General features: G+C 36.5%; 1 protein-coding gene across 1 annotated transcript; it reads left to right on the top strand.

Annotated features, from left to right (window-relative positions):
- The first annotated feature begins 12,930 nt into the window (after positions 1–12,930).
- On the top strand, positions 12,931–13,857 carry LOC143391091 (olfactory receptor 8D1-like). The gene has a single exon (XM_076843655.2). The coding sequence runs from the start codon at positions 12,931–12,933 to the stop codon at positions 13,855–13,857; it is 927 nt and encodes a 308-aa protein (XP_076699770.2).
- Positions 13,858–14,241: the final 384 nt, after the last annotated feature.

Genomic DNA, 14,241 nt, shown 5'->3' with positions numbered 1-14,241 from the left:
TCTTAAATCTAAATCATTATGTCATGCTATTCGGGTCTGCAATATGCTCCCAAATCTTGATAATTTTTCAAATGTCACTATAGGGACCCCAGGGATCTTTTGATCTCTGTGTTTCTTGAAACCTAACCAATGTTTTGTTTTCTAGTTGAAAGACTGTCCTCTGCTCCATGATAGCTGGGAGTAAAACTGCTTCGTCCTCTGTTCTTGAGAAACACATGCTCTCATCTGCTTTCCCATCCTGTCCTTGGTTGAGGCTACTTGCTGTTTGGGTAGCTTTGGAGTTAATTGGAGAGCAAATTCAGAAATAATGTATAAATGTAAAAAAATATTAGGAAGAGTTGCATAGTAATTTAAAAATTGCAGAGGTCAGGCGGGGCTGTATGTAACTGAATTGCAGAGCGCTTGCCTAGCATGTGTGAAGCACTGGGTCTGATCCTTAGCACCACAAAAAATGAACAAATAAAATAAAGGCATGTTGTCCATCTACAAGTATAAGAAAAGCCATGCAGAGGTCTATACAGACTTTGTCTTCATAACTATTGGCCCTATCATAAGGAAATACATGCCAGGAAATGACCTGCCCTGTCACACAGACTCTATGACAAGGAGTGCAGTTCTGCTTTCAGCCCACTCTTCTGCCTCCAAACAAGAAGGTTTTCTATCTATATCATTAGTCATAGGGGACAGGGGATAGGATTTGAATGACCAAAGATTTATTTCTGATTAAAGTCATTTAGATGCTTTATAACATTTGTTTGAGATAAGTTAATAAACATTGAATATCTCCTTTCCATTGTATTTGAATCCAGTGAAAAATTGGACCTCATTCTCTACCCAGAACACTGAACTTCATAAATTCCATTCTCTTGGCTAAAAGACCAACTTTATCAGTGTCTAAAGGGATTGCTGTAGTGTTTGAAATTCTGATGTCGAGCCAATTTCAATTTTGTCTCTTGAATGAAATTACATCACAAAAATGAGAATAGTGATATTTCTTCAATAAATTTATATTCTAAAGCCCTCGAAAGACTAATTTAGGTACATTTTTTATTAAATTCCATCTTTTTAGTGCAAAAATAACAGATAATCATATGTTTAAAATTGAGGGTTTAAAATGAAGTATTGTCATAAATTTATCTATGTTAAATGAAATAGTGAATAAATATCGATTTTTAAAACTTTTATCTTTATTCTAATTATTCACACATATAGTAATATGCCTGTATATAACTTGTATCATTTATTCACTGAAAATTCCATGGATGACTTGTAAGCTCCTGGTGACCTGCATGGACTCTTACATTATTTAATGGCTGATGGCACAACCAACCAGCTACTTTTCTTGGATATGGATTTATGTTTCTCAAGGGTTGGAGCAGGCACTTTTCTGTCTTACAGTATGGTTAAATTGTAAAGCTGTAAAGGCAGTAGAATTGTATGTCACCAAACATGGAATAAGATTTGGAAGAGAAACAAAAGAGTACCTTATTAGAGAAGGTCACATCACCTAGGGTCACCAGTCCTGCAGGAGAGTATATCACTCATGCAAATGGTAGTTGTTTATTTTCACTTTCATTTGATGTAATAGTATCTCATTTTCAGTAAAATCTCACATATGTAAATGCTTTACATTTGCTCATCTACAAAGTGAATTACTGAATTGCTTTGGAAATTTAAATATTGTATTTATTGTACCCTGATTTTTTTGAGTTGAAAATATTGAAAATAAATAGATGCTCTTTTGACAGTGATTCAAGGCAATGATATTTATGCACATGAGCTATTTTGTGTATTTTTTTTCCCACATGACCACACTTTGGAGTTTTAGAGAGCTTTGCAGTTTGAGGATTTTTTTTAATTGCTTCTAGTTTTCAAATGATTTTTAGGAGGCTGCTTAAACTTCTTTACTTGCTACTCTTACCTTTGATTAATCTCAGATATCCTACCCCTTTCAGATTTGGTGACTTCATTCTGATTTCTTCAGGTTTGTTAAAATTATTTCTTAAAAACAATGATATGGGGTTGGGGGTTCTGGCTCAGCAGTAGAGCACTCTCCTAGCACATATGAGTCCCTGGGTTTGATCCCCAGCAGCACATAAAAATAAATAAAATAAAAGTATTGTGTTCAACTACAACTAAAAAAATGAATAAAATAATAATGATATAGCACTAAAAGCTGGTACATGAGCTGGTACGTGAATGAACTTTAATGAAAGGATATTGTGATACTTAGATTGCTTTCCTTAAAGTTGTTATTTACATTCATTTGACTTTATAATGTTGGGATTTAAAATCACTTGATAAATATCTATAGAATGTGAAGTATTACTGCTCATCGGTTGCTTTCCTCAATCCTCTGGGCTCCATCAAATCATAAACTGATAGGCTTTTTTTTTTTTTTTTTACTTTGAAAGATCAGCAATTTTAGTCTTAAAAAATCAGAAGGAATATCTCTTCAGTTATAGAGAGATAGGTCCTTTTGTTTATGACCTCTGGACAACATTTCCTAATGGAAAACGTGTTTGTAGTTATTGGAATTGTAAAAGGAAATTTAATCAGTGCTGTGTAAGTCTATTAAAAATTATGGTAACCACTAAATGGATCTGAACCTAAACTGCCTAAACATGTTAAATAAAATAGTGTCTCTTCTAGCTTTCATACTATGTTGGCTTCTTTGTGAGTAACAAAAATATTCTGTCTGTCTGATTCTTATAGTTCATTGAACAACTTCAGAGCATACTCCTGAAGATGGTCCAGTTTCCTTGATATTATCAATGGGGCTGTTTGGAGTTGTGCCTTGGAATCTCTGATTCTCTTTCTCTTAAAGTATGAGCTCATTTCCTGAATTCAGACACATGACTCTTTTCTCATACATTCTTGGAGAAAACACCCCATCTAGTTCAGTCTTTAAGTCAACACATATATTGAATGTCATTAACATGTTGTGGAAGGTTTATAGAGAACATATGTTGCAGCAAATTTTTAAATCATTTGTTATAAAGGTCACTGAGTGTTTGACTTTGAGTAAAGGACAGGACAGAAGATGTAGGAAGGGAAATGGCAATGTGTTGATGGTTCAGGTGTTACACCTGAAGGTTAGCAGGACTTCTTGGCTGTTTCTTGAACAGAAGTATCTAAATTCTAATCTAAGGATGGCCTTTTGTACCACAATTCTATCAGTCAAATCCATACTAAAAGGAACAAAAGTCTTGGCCCACCCAGGTTTTTCCTTCAGAAATCAGACATGAGAGAATGAGGGTTGGAAGTGATTAGAGCCATTTCCATATGTTCTTTTCTGTACTTCATAGACATCTGTATGTTTCATAGTCTCTAGCTTTACAAATTGTTAATTATGCTGATTCACGGAGTTGGGCTGGGAACTGAAATGGGCATTTCTCACATGGTCACAGGTAGATCTGAAGCCATCAGGTCACAAGGTCTGAAGGTTCTATTGGCATATGCTGAGATAAAGAGGGTAAGAGTTCATACTTTATTGATATGAACAAAAGACTAGTTTGGTCTGGAAAAGTTTCTGCTTTTTCTCAAAGTGTAGTAGTTGGAGACTTAAACCTGGCAACAAAATGAAAGGACATTGACTTCAAGAGGAGCTTTCAGCATGGTTGGGTTTGGGTGGAGCCATGGTTCTGTGTTATAGTTAGTCTTTGTCCTCAAGCTTTTAAAAGGTCCTAGGAAAGGATGAAGTCATGAGACACCTGAGGTTGTCAGGAATGGAAATCACCAAAAAGAGCATGAAATTTTGCTTTGGAAATCAGAAACTTAATATCACCTTTTTCTCTTATCTCTTCCTACAGAGAATATTTTGTAAGAAATGGCTACTTCAAATCATTCTTCAGGGACTGACTTTATCCTGGAACGGTTAACAAAATGATGGGAGTGTCAGTTGCCACTTTTCCTCCTGTTTTTTAGAATGGATGTGGTCACAGTGGTGTGGAACCTGGGCATGATCCTCTTAATTGCCATCAGTTCTTGGCTTCACTCTTCACGGTTCACTCAGCTTCTTCTTTCTCAGTCATTTGTCCTTCATTGATCTCTGCTACTCTTGTGTCATTACCCCTAAGATGCTGATGAACTTTGTGTCAGAGGGAACATCATCTCCTTTCTGGAGTGCACGACTCAGCTTTATGTGTTCCTTTCTTTGGCCATCGCAGAAGGCTACCTTAAGCCATGGCATATGACTGCTATGTTGCTATCTGTAGCCCACTGCTTTACTACGTTGTCATGTCCCACAGGGTCTGCTCCATCATGATGGCTGTGGTGTACTCCCTGGGGCATACTCCCTCTACTCCAGCACTGTGTCAATGAGGTACTGCTGTTTACTACTGCAGGAGTTAACCCCTCAACTCCTACAGTGGCCATTCTCATCTTTTATGCTTTCATCCTCTCTAGCATCAAGGGCGGGTCCAAAGCCTTCAGCACTTGTAGCTCCCATCTCATGGATGTGGAAATCTTGTCTATAACATTCATGTATTTTCAGCCTCCTTCCAGCAGTACTGTGGACCAGAGAAGATGTCCTCTGTATTCTACACCACGGTGATTTTCATGCTGAACCCCCTGATCTACAGCCTCGGAAATTAGGATGTGAAGAATGCTGAGAAGGGTGGTTGTGGGGATAGTTGTCCTGACAAATAGGCAATCAAGAAAAAATTAACAAGATGATAAGTTGTCAGAGGATCTTTGAAGTTTCTGTCTTGCAAAGAGAAAACTCATCATCATTTGCAAAAAATTGTATTTTATGCTTGAGAATAATTGAGACTTTTGTGGAGATTATTAAATAACAGTTTTCTGATATGTTTCAAAGAAATAATGGTTGGCAGAAGGAAAGCAAGCAAACATTATGAATTTTATCATTATGGAAACCACATTTTTCTGCCTGTTAGAAACTAGAGATGTTAGTTATATGGGATGGAGGGTCTGAGTGTTGGGACAAGAATGTGCATAAGTCGGGCTGGGGATGTGGCTCAAGCGGTAGTGCGCTCGCCTGGCATGTGTGAGGCCCGGGTTCGATCCTCAGCACCACATACAAACAAAAATGTTGTGTCCGCCAAATACTAAAAAAATAAATAAATATTAAAATTCATTCTCTCTTTAAAAAAAAAGAATGTGCATAAGTGAGTTCATATGCATCTTTTCAGTTTCTGTGGACATGAACATATTTTCCACATATTGTGTTTTATCCAGTGTAAAGAGACATTGTACAGAAGTATCTGGTTTAGTTCACTTGGGAAACACCTTGGTCTTAAGGCTCTCATTTTTTTAAAAGAGAGAGAGAGAGAGAGGAGAGAGAGAGAGAGAGAGAGAGAGAGAGAGAGAGAGAGAGAGAGAGAAAGAGAGGATTTTTTAATATTTATTTTGTTAGTTTTCAGTGCATACAACATCTTTATTTTATTTGTATGTGGTGCTGAGGATCGAACCCAGTGCCCTTTCAATTTTTACTGCTCTGTTCTTTCCTCAACTCTCACATTTCCATCCTGTCACCATGTGTGTTTAGGATGAGATCCTAGGCTGCCTCCAGTCTCAGTTTTTCAATCTCTCTATTTACACACAACTTCAACCTAGGGCTTTGTGATGAGTAGGAAAGCTCTTCTTTGTAATAAAATATGACAAATGATTGTAACTAGTTTCATATGGTGGTTGTAACAAATTTCCACCAAGTGTAGTGGATTAAAACAATGGATATTTATTCTACAGTTCTAGGAGTTAGAAGCCCAAAAGTTCTTTTAATAGGCTCAAATCAAGGTTTCAGCTGGTCCTCATTCCCTCCGGAGGTTTCAGGGTAGAGTCCATCCCTTGTTTTGCCTAGATTCCTGGGGCTGCTGGCTTCCTTAGCTTTTGGCTGCATTGCTCCAATTTCTGCCTTGTGCTCCCTGATATCTCTTGTCAGGATATACCTGATTTCAATTAAGGCCCACCTGGATAATATCTGATAATCTTCCTTTATCAAAGCCATAATGTAGTCACATTTGCAATGTCTTTTTTAAAAAAATTCTTTTCCAGGTAAAATAACATTCAAGTGTACCTGGAACATTGATATGAATATCTTTAGGGACATATTTTACATCTACCACAATCCTCAGGGATACAAGGACCTCTGAGATTAATATGAATGTTACATATTCTCTTGGGGATTCATAGAGTGTTGACTGAGGCAGTTGCATGAAAAAATAATTCTGAAATTGTCTTAAAAACACAAAAAAGTACTTTAACTCATTCATGGAAAAAGGATGTGTTCTGCTCAAATTATTGCCAGTGTCTGTCATTACATAAAAATTTTACATTTATTTGTTTCATATGCAATGTCCTGAAGAGTCATCATTAAAGTCACTCATAGCCCACTAATACCTATCTTTTATGAAAAACTCCAGTACCATGGCCAGCTACAATGATTTCACTTCATTTTACTTTGGGAACTGTGTGTTTCTTTGACTTGACTAGAAGTGAGTGGAACCTCTTCTACATTTTCTGAACTTCTCTATTATAATCGGATACTGTCTAAGCTGGAATAGCGCAGAGTAAGTCCTATATAATTTTCCAGTCATCATTTTCCACCTCCACCATCACCTCTGCACAGAATGATTTTGTTCAGAAAGATATCTGCATAAATGAGAGAATAGATATGAATGCAGAACAGTACTTCCTGGGCTGTCTTTGGGGCAAATGGTGGAGCTTTATTATTATTTACTTCTTAAAGTGCTTCCAAAATTTTAAATTGCATTGGCATTATATATTCGATATTTGTATGGCTTTCTGTGAGGCAGATGGAGCTATTTTTCAGATAGGAAAATTAAAGTTGACCACAGATAATACAAACAAAGTGTGAGTCCGAGTCCCTTATATGTCTGTCCAGGATTCTTTCTACCTTTTCATCATGAAAAATTCTTGGATCAAATCCAAAGAATTTATAACCTGACTTTTGAATTAAAGAATAATTGAGTCACAAAGATCACCCTTCTGCTTCTGGTATAATTTTTCTTATTACAAAAGTTATAGCACTAAGAAGTTTAAAAAATAATATACTTGAATCCTGTTATTTTATAATAGAAGAGAAATATGAGTCTCAGGATCACAAAATATATCCTCAAATATTTTGATTAAATGAATATTATATATGTAAAATGCCAAGGCCAAGGTCTTTTACATAATAAGCATTTATAAGTAGTATTGCTAATGATAGTAATAATAATAATAGTAGTAGTAATAATAATAATAATTTAAAGACTTCTAGTTAGCATTACAATTTTAGGTAGGAAAGCTTTGGAACTTAAACTTGCTATTAAGTAAATTTAATTTTTAGTTGACTGTGTTAATATACTGTATGTGTAAACTTCATTAGAGATTGTTGAATGCTTTTGAATTAACTTCCTTAAAGAAGAGAGTTAACTTGTGACACCTTGGAATTTGTGGTTAGTAGACACAGGAAAGCTGAAGTGACTTTTAAGTGTTACCATCTCTGGCTGTGGATCAGGGGAATGTATTGCTCACTTGTCCTGGGACAAAAAGTATTACCTTCAACAGGTATAATGTGTAATGATGAGAAACTGAGGAAAGTCAGTTATGCCATTGAATGACATTGACCTGCAGTCACAGGAAACAGTATAGGAGGAGAGGCAGAATAATGACAGGGTCCTGGTAATTAAAGATCAGTTCAGAGGGAGGGAGTTCATGGACAATTTTTCTCAGGGTCTCAGGATATTTCTTACTCAAGTCTTGGACAGGAAGGGCAAAGAGGACATTCCTTTCCTATGTTAATCACTCCACACCTCAGAATTTGTATTTTCCAAAATAATTCAATTCCAATGTGGAAAAACAAGTTCTCTAAAATTTGATTTGCTAAGTAAAGCAATCAAACACAATACACAAATAAGTAAGGTAGCAATCAAAATATATGTAACTACTATGTACTTTCAGAAACATATCATAAAAATGAAAGAATATTTTGAATCTCCCCCAAATTTTAAAAACTAACCATGACAACCTCAAATATGGAAGTCTTTAAATTGATAAACATACTTTTAGGAAAACATTACATTGCCTTTATCCTCTCCTATTTTTTTTTAGTAATTTATGAAATCATATTCAAGAATAAGCTTCTGATTTCCAACTTGTTTGGGGGAATCATTATTCTAATTTTTCTGTGTTACAGAATTCTCATTGAAAATTTACAAATATAAAGTGAGGAACTTCTTTACTCTTGGGACAGATAGCAATAGGGAGCTCAAAGCATGACATGTTAATTTTTGCAAAGAGTTATTAAATATTGAGGACTCCAGTAATCTCTGGGCTATAGAGGTCTTGAGGGATTTGTATGTGCAGGAGTTTGTTTTGTATCTCTAATGAGGTCCCTAACATAACTCAACCTCAGATAAAAATTGTATTTCATATCACCCTCATGTTTTTAAGCTAGGGAAATCTAGATACTATGATTAGTTTAAGGGACTAAGATTTGGCACGAATTGAATTTTGATGCTTTATTATTATCCTATGAAATATTTCATTCTTTGATATCATGCCAGAGAAATGCATTGCTTTTCGTTAGATGAAAGAGGGATCTTTAACATGAGCAAAGCAAGCATTTCTAAGAACATCATTCTCTGTGCAGGATCCAGGAAATTGTCCAGTTTCATTCAATATGGCCATCCTGTCATGTCTAACAGGAGGGCAGTTGGTGACAAGCAAGAGGGGCCACATACAATATTTTGGCTTTACCCAGGAGCATTGGATCCACTATCCTCTCCAGTTGGTCATGTCCTCCCATCTAATTCTCTCAACCCTGTTTGTCACTTCTTTGTGACTCAGGTCACATATCCTTGAGATGATTCTGTGTCTAAATTCAAGCAGCCCTGGTGTAGAGACCCTCACTGGGGTTTTAATTAACTGTGAAGCACTTACTTCCTTGAAGGGTTTCTGGTTTACAAATTCATTAATGTTCCTTATATTCTTGTCCACCACCCTACACCCACAATTCTTTAAGAGATAAAAATATTAAGGGCAGATCCTATCCCAAGTCGAGTGTTCAGTTTTGGACAGAATATTAAACATAAATTCCTACCTTCTGATGTATCTTGGATAAATATTCTTAAGCCATTAAGAGATAGACAAAGCTGCCATTTATTTCAAATAACCCTTCTTTACTTCCTTCCTACCTCAGAAACCCTTGCCACAGGCATCTGCTTTGGATAAATAGTCTCAGTGAGCCAACTTCAAAAAAGGCAAAGTCTTAATACTTCCGACTACTCAGAGTTTATGAATCTAGAGACATGTGTTTAAATCTGACCAGCCCCAAATGTTTGAGATATTTTCATTACTCATACCAAGGTGAAGGACCTGGGATGAAAAGAAGACATAGGAATTCATCTTCTCTTAACACATTATGTGCCTTTCTATATTCAACCATATTTCAAAAATGTGTGCCACATTAAATTTTGATTAGTGCTTTTAGATAACATTCTTCACATTCGTGATTTTAGTTGATCATAACAATCCTTTGAAACAAATATTTTCATTTTCACTTCATAGAGATTTATATCAAATGGCTTGCTCAATGTTGCAAGCTGGTCAGCAAAGCAGTCAGCCCTTGAACTTAAGATGCTCCTGACATCAAAAACTTCCAATTTGATTGCAAAGCAGACTATGAGTTCACCTTGTTAAACTCTTTCACCAGTTTTGTTATCAAGTAGAAATGGCTACTGCACTGAGAAATGGACACATTTCTTTCCAGTTGATTATTAAAAGTTCTTAATATATAAGTGCTTACTGTGTGCTTCTGTAAGGGGTGTGTGAAAATACTTACTTGAAAAAAATATGACTATGTGTTTTATTTGTTGCTTTTTTTAAACAGGACATCATGAATATTGTCTGTGCATGTAGTCATGACTATGGACACAGTATACCGTTTAAGAATGACATGGAAAATGTTCTTTCAGTCACTCTTGTACATTTAATATTCTGTTGGATAGGTTCTTTGGAAGTCAAAAACATCTATGTTCCTCTTTCTGTATTTTCTCCAAGCCCCCATCAGCTTTAGGTAGAATTATGAGATACAGAAGTTTACGCTGTTTTTTTTTCATTTCTTTTTTTTTAATTGGTTGTTCAAAACATTACAAAGCTCTTGACATATCATATTTCATACATTAGATTCAAGTGGGTTATGAACTCCCATTTTTACCCCAAATACAGATTGCAGAATCACATCTGTTACACATCCACATTTTTACATAATGCCATATTAGTAACTGTTGTATTCTGCTGGATCTCTGCTATTCCTGCTATGAACCCCTCCATGATGAGCAGTGTTCTCAGGCTTCTCACCCTGCATAAGCCTCAAGTTCTGTTGTTGCCCATCACCTAGATTTTCCTTCTCCCAGAAGTGTGTTGAAATCTGGACTCTTCTATAACATAAAAATGGTCACATTTCCTTGTAGGCTCTCATACTCTCAGTTTTGAGACAAGTTAGAAGACAATGGGTATTAAAATATTCATTTATCCCTGAAGTAAAGTGGGATACTATACTCCCTAGACTCTAGTCTCATCTCTGCTGTTCAAGTCTTTGTGATTGATTTCTTCACCAGTAAAATAACAACATAAATAATAATACTATTTCAAGTTATTGAAGAATAAGATAAGTGAACCTGTGGAAGTAATAAGAAATCAGTGAGAAAGAAAGTGTAGGCAGAGAAGGGGAAGAAGGAGGAGAGGAGAAAAAGTGTTACTGTACTAGCTTCCTTTTCTAAAAGGAAGAGTAGAATAACTGGTACTATGACAACATGTGCATTTATTCAAAATGGCTCCATCAGGAACTCAGTTTATGATGGAAAGATGTGTATTAACAAGATTCCAATAAATCTTATTGGAAAAATGCAGCATACTGTTAGTTGTTCAGATTGAGGTCCCCAAAACCATGAGTAGTGAATAATGGAAAGTTCACCAATTTATTCAACAAAGTTCAACAATTTATTTTGTTTAGTATTGTTTACACCAATAACACTATTTTTTCAGGCACCCTAGAAGTTTCTTTTTCTGCTACAGTGACAGAAAGTGTTCTGTACAGTAGGGTTTAGGTTTCTTATGCATAAGGGGATGATGGTTCATTGCTAATGATGCAGCCAATCAACTTTCAGGGGCATAGTTGAAGTCTGAGGAGACTCTCATTATGAGCATCTGGGTTATCCACCCTTCATTAGTGAATGCCGGTGGTGAGGCCCTTTCTCCACCTCTTTTATCAGCTCCATGGAGAACCAGGAAGTGTTGCAGGAGCACTTTTGTTTTAGTAGTACTGCTATCCAGGACTGTTAAAGTCATTTTTCATTTATGGAGTGATGATTCCATCCTCTATATTTAACTCCATGATCATCTTCACTTTAGCTGGAAGTTAGAGAGAATTTTTATTCTTTTCTTGTGTGTGTGTGTGTGTGTGTGTGTGTGTGTGTTTTAATTTGTTCTACTTAGTTGTACATGACAGTAGAATGTGTTTTGACACATTATACACAAATAGAGCACAACTTCCTTTGTCTGACCATGGTGTCCAGTCAACCAGTAATCATACATTTATATAGGGTAATAATGTCCCTCTCATTATACTGTCCTTCCCATCCCCACACCTCTTCCCCTCCCCTCACTCTCCTCTGCACAATCCAAAGTTCCTTCATTCTCCATTCCCCACCCACCCCCCATTATGGATTAGCATCCACTTATTAGAGAAAACATTTGACCTTTGGTTTTTTGGTTTGGTTTATTTCACTTAATGTGATATTCTCCAGCTCCATCCATTTACCTGCAAATGTCATAATTTAATTCTTCTGTAAGGCCAAATAATATTTCATTGTGTATATGTACAATATTTTCTTTAAATCCATTAGTCTGTTGAAGGGCATCTAGGTTGGTTACATAGTTTAGCTATTGTGAATTGAGCTGCTATAATCATTGATGTGGTTGCAATACAGTACTATGCTGATTTTAAGTCCTTTGGGTATAAAACGAGGAGTGGGATAACTGGGTCAAATGATGGCTCTATTCCAAGTTTTCTGAGGAATCTTTGGTTACACCAATTTACATTCCCACCACAATGTACAAGCGTACCTTTTCCCCCACATCCTTGTAAACACTTATTGTTGCTTGGATTCTTGTAATTGAAATTCTGAGTGGAGTGAGATGGAACCTTAGAGTAGTTTTGACTTGCATTTCACTAATTGCTAGAGATAATGAACATTTTTTTCATATGTTTGTTGATTGATTGTATTTCTTCTACAAAGTGTATGTTCAGTTCCTTTGACCATATATTGATTGGGTTTTTTTTTTTGGATGTTAAGGTTTTTGAGTTCTTTATATATCCTGGAAATTACTGCTATATTTGAGGTACATGTGGTAAAGATTTCCTCCCATTCTGCAGATAATTTTCAATGCTCTGAGCCTGAGACTTTGGTTCTTTCTTTGTTTGGAAGTTTTATGGGAAATTCCAGCAAACCTCAGAGTGTGAGAAAACTGGGAACATTAAGATAGTTATTAAAATAGTCCATTAAGCTTTTCTGCTGTTTAACTGTCAGCAAATTGCTATAAGTAACTCTCCCCATATAGAAAAATTTTGATTTTGTTTCTAAATTCAGGAGGTAAGGATTTCCAAGTCAATCCATAAGAATTTTGTGTGTGTGTGTGTGTGTGTGAGAGAGAGAGAGAGAGAGAGAGAGAGAGAGAGAGAGAGATAGATAGATAGATTCTGGACTAACTTGGAGGAGGTTCAGGGTGATTTAGGGTGAAATAGGGAAGAGTTATCATGATCAGAAGCAATAAAAATTATGCCTTTGTCTTTCTGTTCTTCTTTCTGTTAGCTTCCTAGTGCAGATTTGGTTTTATTTGAAAGGGGACTGAAGATCTTCTTTAATTTATTTATTTACATTTCTACAGAAATCTCCAGGAAGAATGGCCATAGCAAACCATTCTACAGCAACCTTGTTTGCCTTACTGGCTTTAACACAGCAGCCAGAGCTCCAGCTGCCCCTCTTCCTCCTGTTCCTGGGAGTCTACATGGTGACAGTGGTGGGAAACCTGGGCATGGTCCTCCTGATTGCAGCCAGCCCTCTGCTTCACACCCCTATGTACTATTTCCTCAGCAGCTTGTCCTTCATCAATCTCTGCTCCTCCACTGTCATCACCCCCAAAATGGTGGTGAACTTTATATGGAAGAAGAATTTGATCCTTTATTCTGAGTGCATGACCCAGCTCGTTTTCTTTGTGGTCTTTGTGGTGGCCGAGGGTTACCTCCTAACTTCCATGGCATATGTTCGCTATGTTGTTATCTGTAGTCCACTGCTTTATAATGTGACCATGTCCCCTTGGCTCTGCTCACTGCTAGTGCTGACTGCCTTCATCCTGGGTGTTCTGTCTGCTGTGGTCCATACAAGTGCCATGATGAAACTGAGCTTCTGCAAATCCCACATCATCAATCATTACTTCTGTGATGTTCTTCCCCTCCTCAATCTCTCCTGCTCCAACACACACTTCATTAAACTTCTACTTTTTGTCATAGGGAAATTCAACTCCTTAGTGCCTACCCTGGCTGTTGCCATCTCCTATGACTTCATCTTCTATAGCATCCTTCGCATCCGCTCCTCAGAGGGTCGGTCCAAAGCTTTTGGAACTTGCAGCTCTCATCTCATAGCTGTGGGCATCTTCTTTGGGTCTATCACCTTCATGTATTTCAAGCCCCCTTCAAGTAACTCTCTAGACCAGGAGGCGGTGTCCTCTGTGTTCTATACCACAGTGATCCCCATGCTGAACCCTTTAATATACAGTCTGAGGAAAAAGGATGTGAAGAAAGCATCGAGGAAGGTCTTGGTGGGAAAATGAGTTTTATTTTTTGAGAGTTTATAGATGGGGGAAATGAATAGTTCCAATGCAGATGTCCCTTTTGTTCTTTTTCTTTGTTATTCTGTTGTTATTCTAGATTATTGTTCTTTTGCACACCCAGGGCCTGTTAGCCAGGTGCTCCACAACTGAGCTACATTCCTAACCTCAATATCCAGATTAATAAAAAAATTATTTCCTATCTATATGTAATTCAATTTTCAAATTAAATAAAAAATGTAAAGCAGAAATTAGCGTTCTTGTTTTTCAACATGAAAACTGAAATTACTTCCATACTTTTTATTAACATAGAAAAGGAATGAGAGTTAAGATGCTGTCAAACATAATTATTATATTCCCAATTTTCCATGTTTGTTTATTTTTGAA

Source organism: Callospermophilus lateralis, chromosome 2 (genome assembly GCF_048772815.1).
Source record: "Callospermophilus lateralis isolate mCalLat2 chromosome 2, mCalLat2.hap1, whole genome shotgun sequence".
Lineage (NCBI taxonomy): Eukaryota > Metazoa > Chordata > Mammalia > Rodentia > Sciuridae > Callospermophilus > Callospermophilus lateralis.
The sequence above is the reverse complement of the archived record's forward strand: the minus strand, read 5'-3'. Positions and strand labels throughout refer to the sequence as shown.

Coding starts and splice junctions, on each gene's coding strand:
- LOC143391091 (XM_076843655.2), top strand. CDS start 12,931: ATGGCCATAGCAAACCATTCTACAGCAACCTTGTTTGCCTTACTGGCT.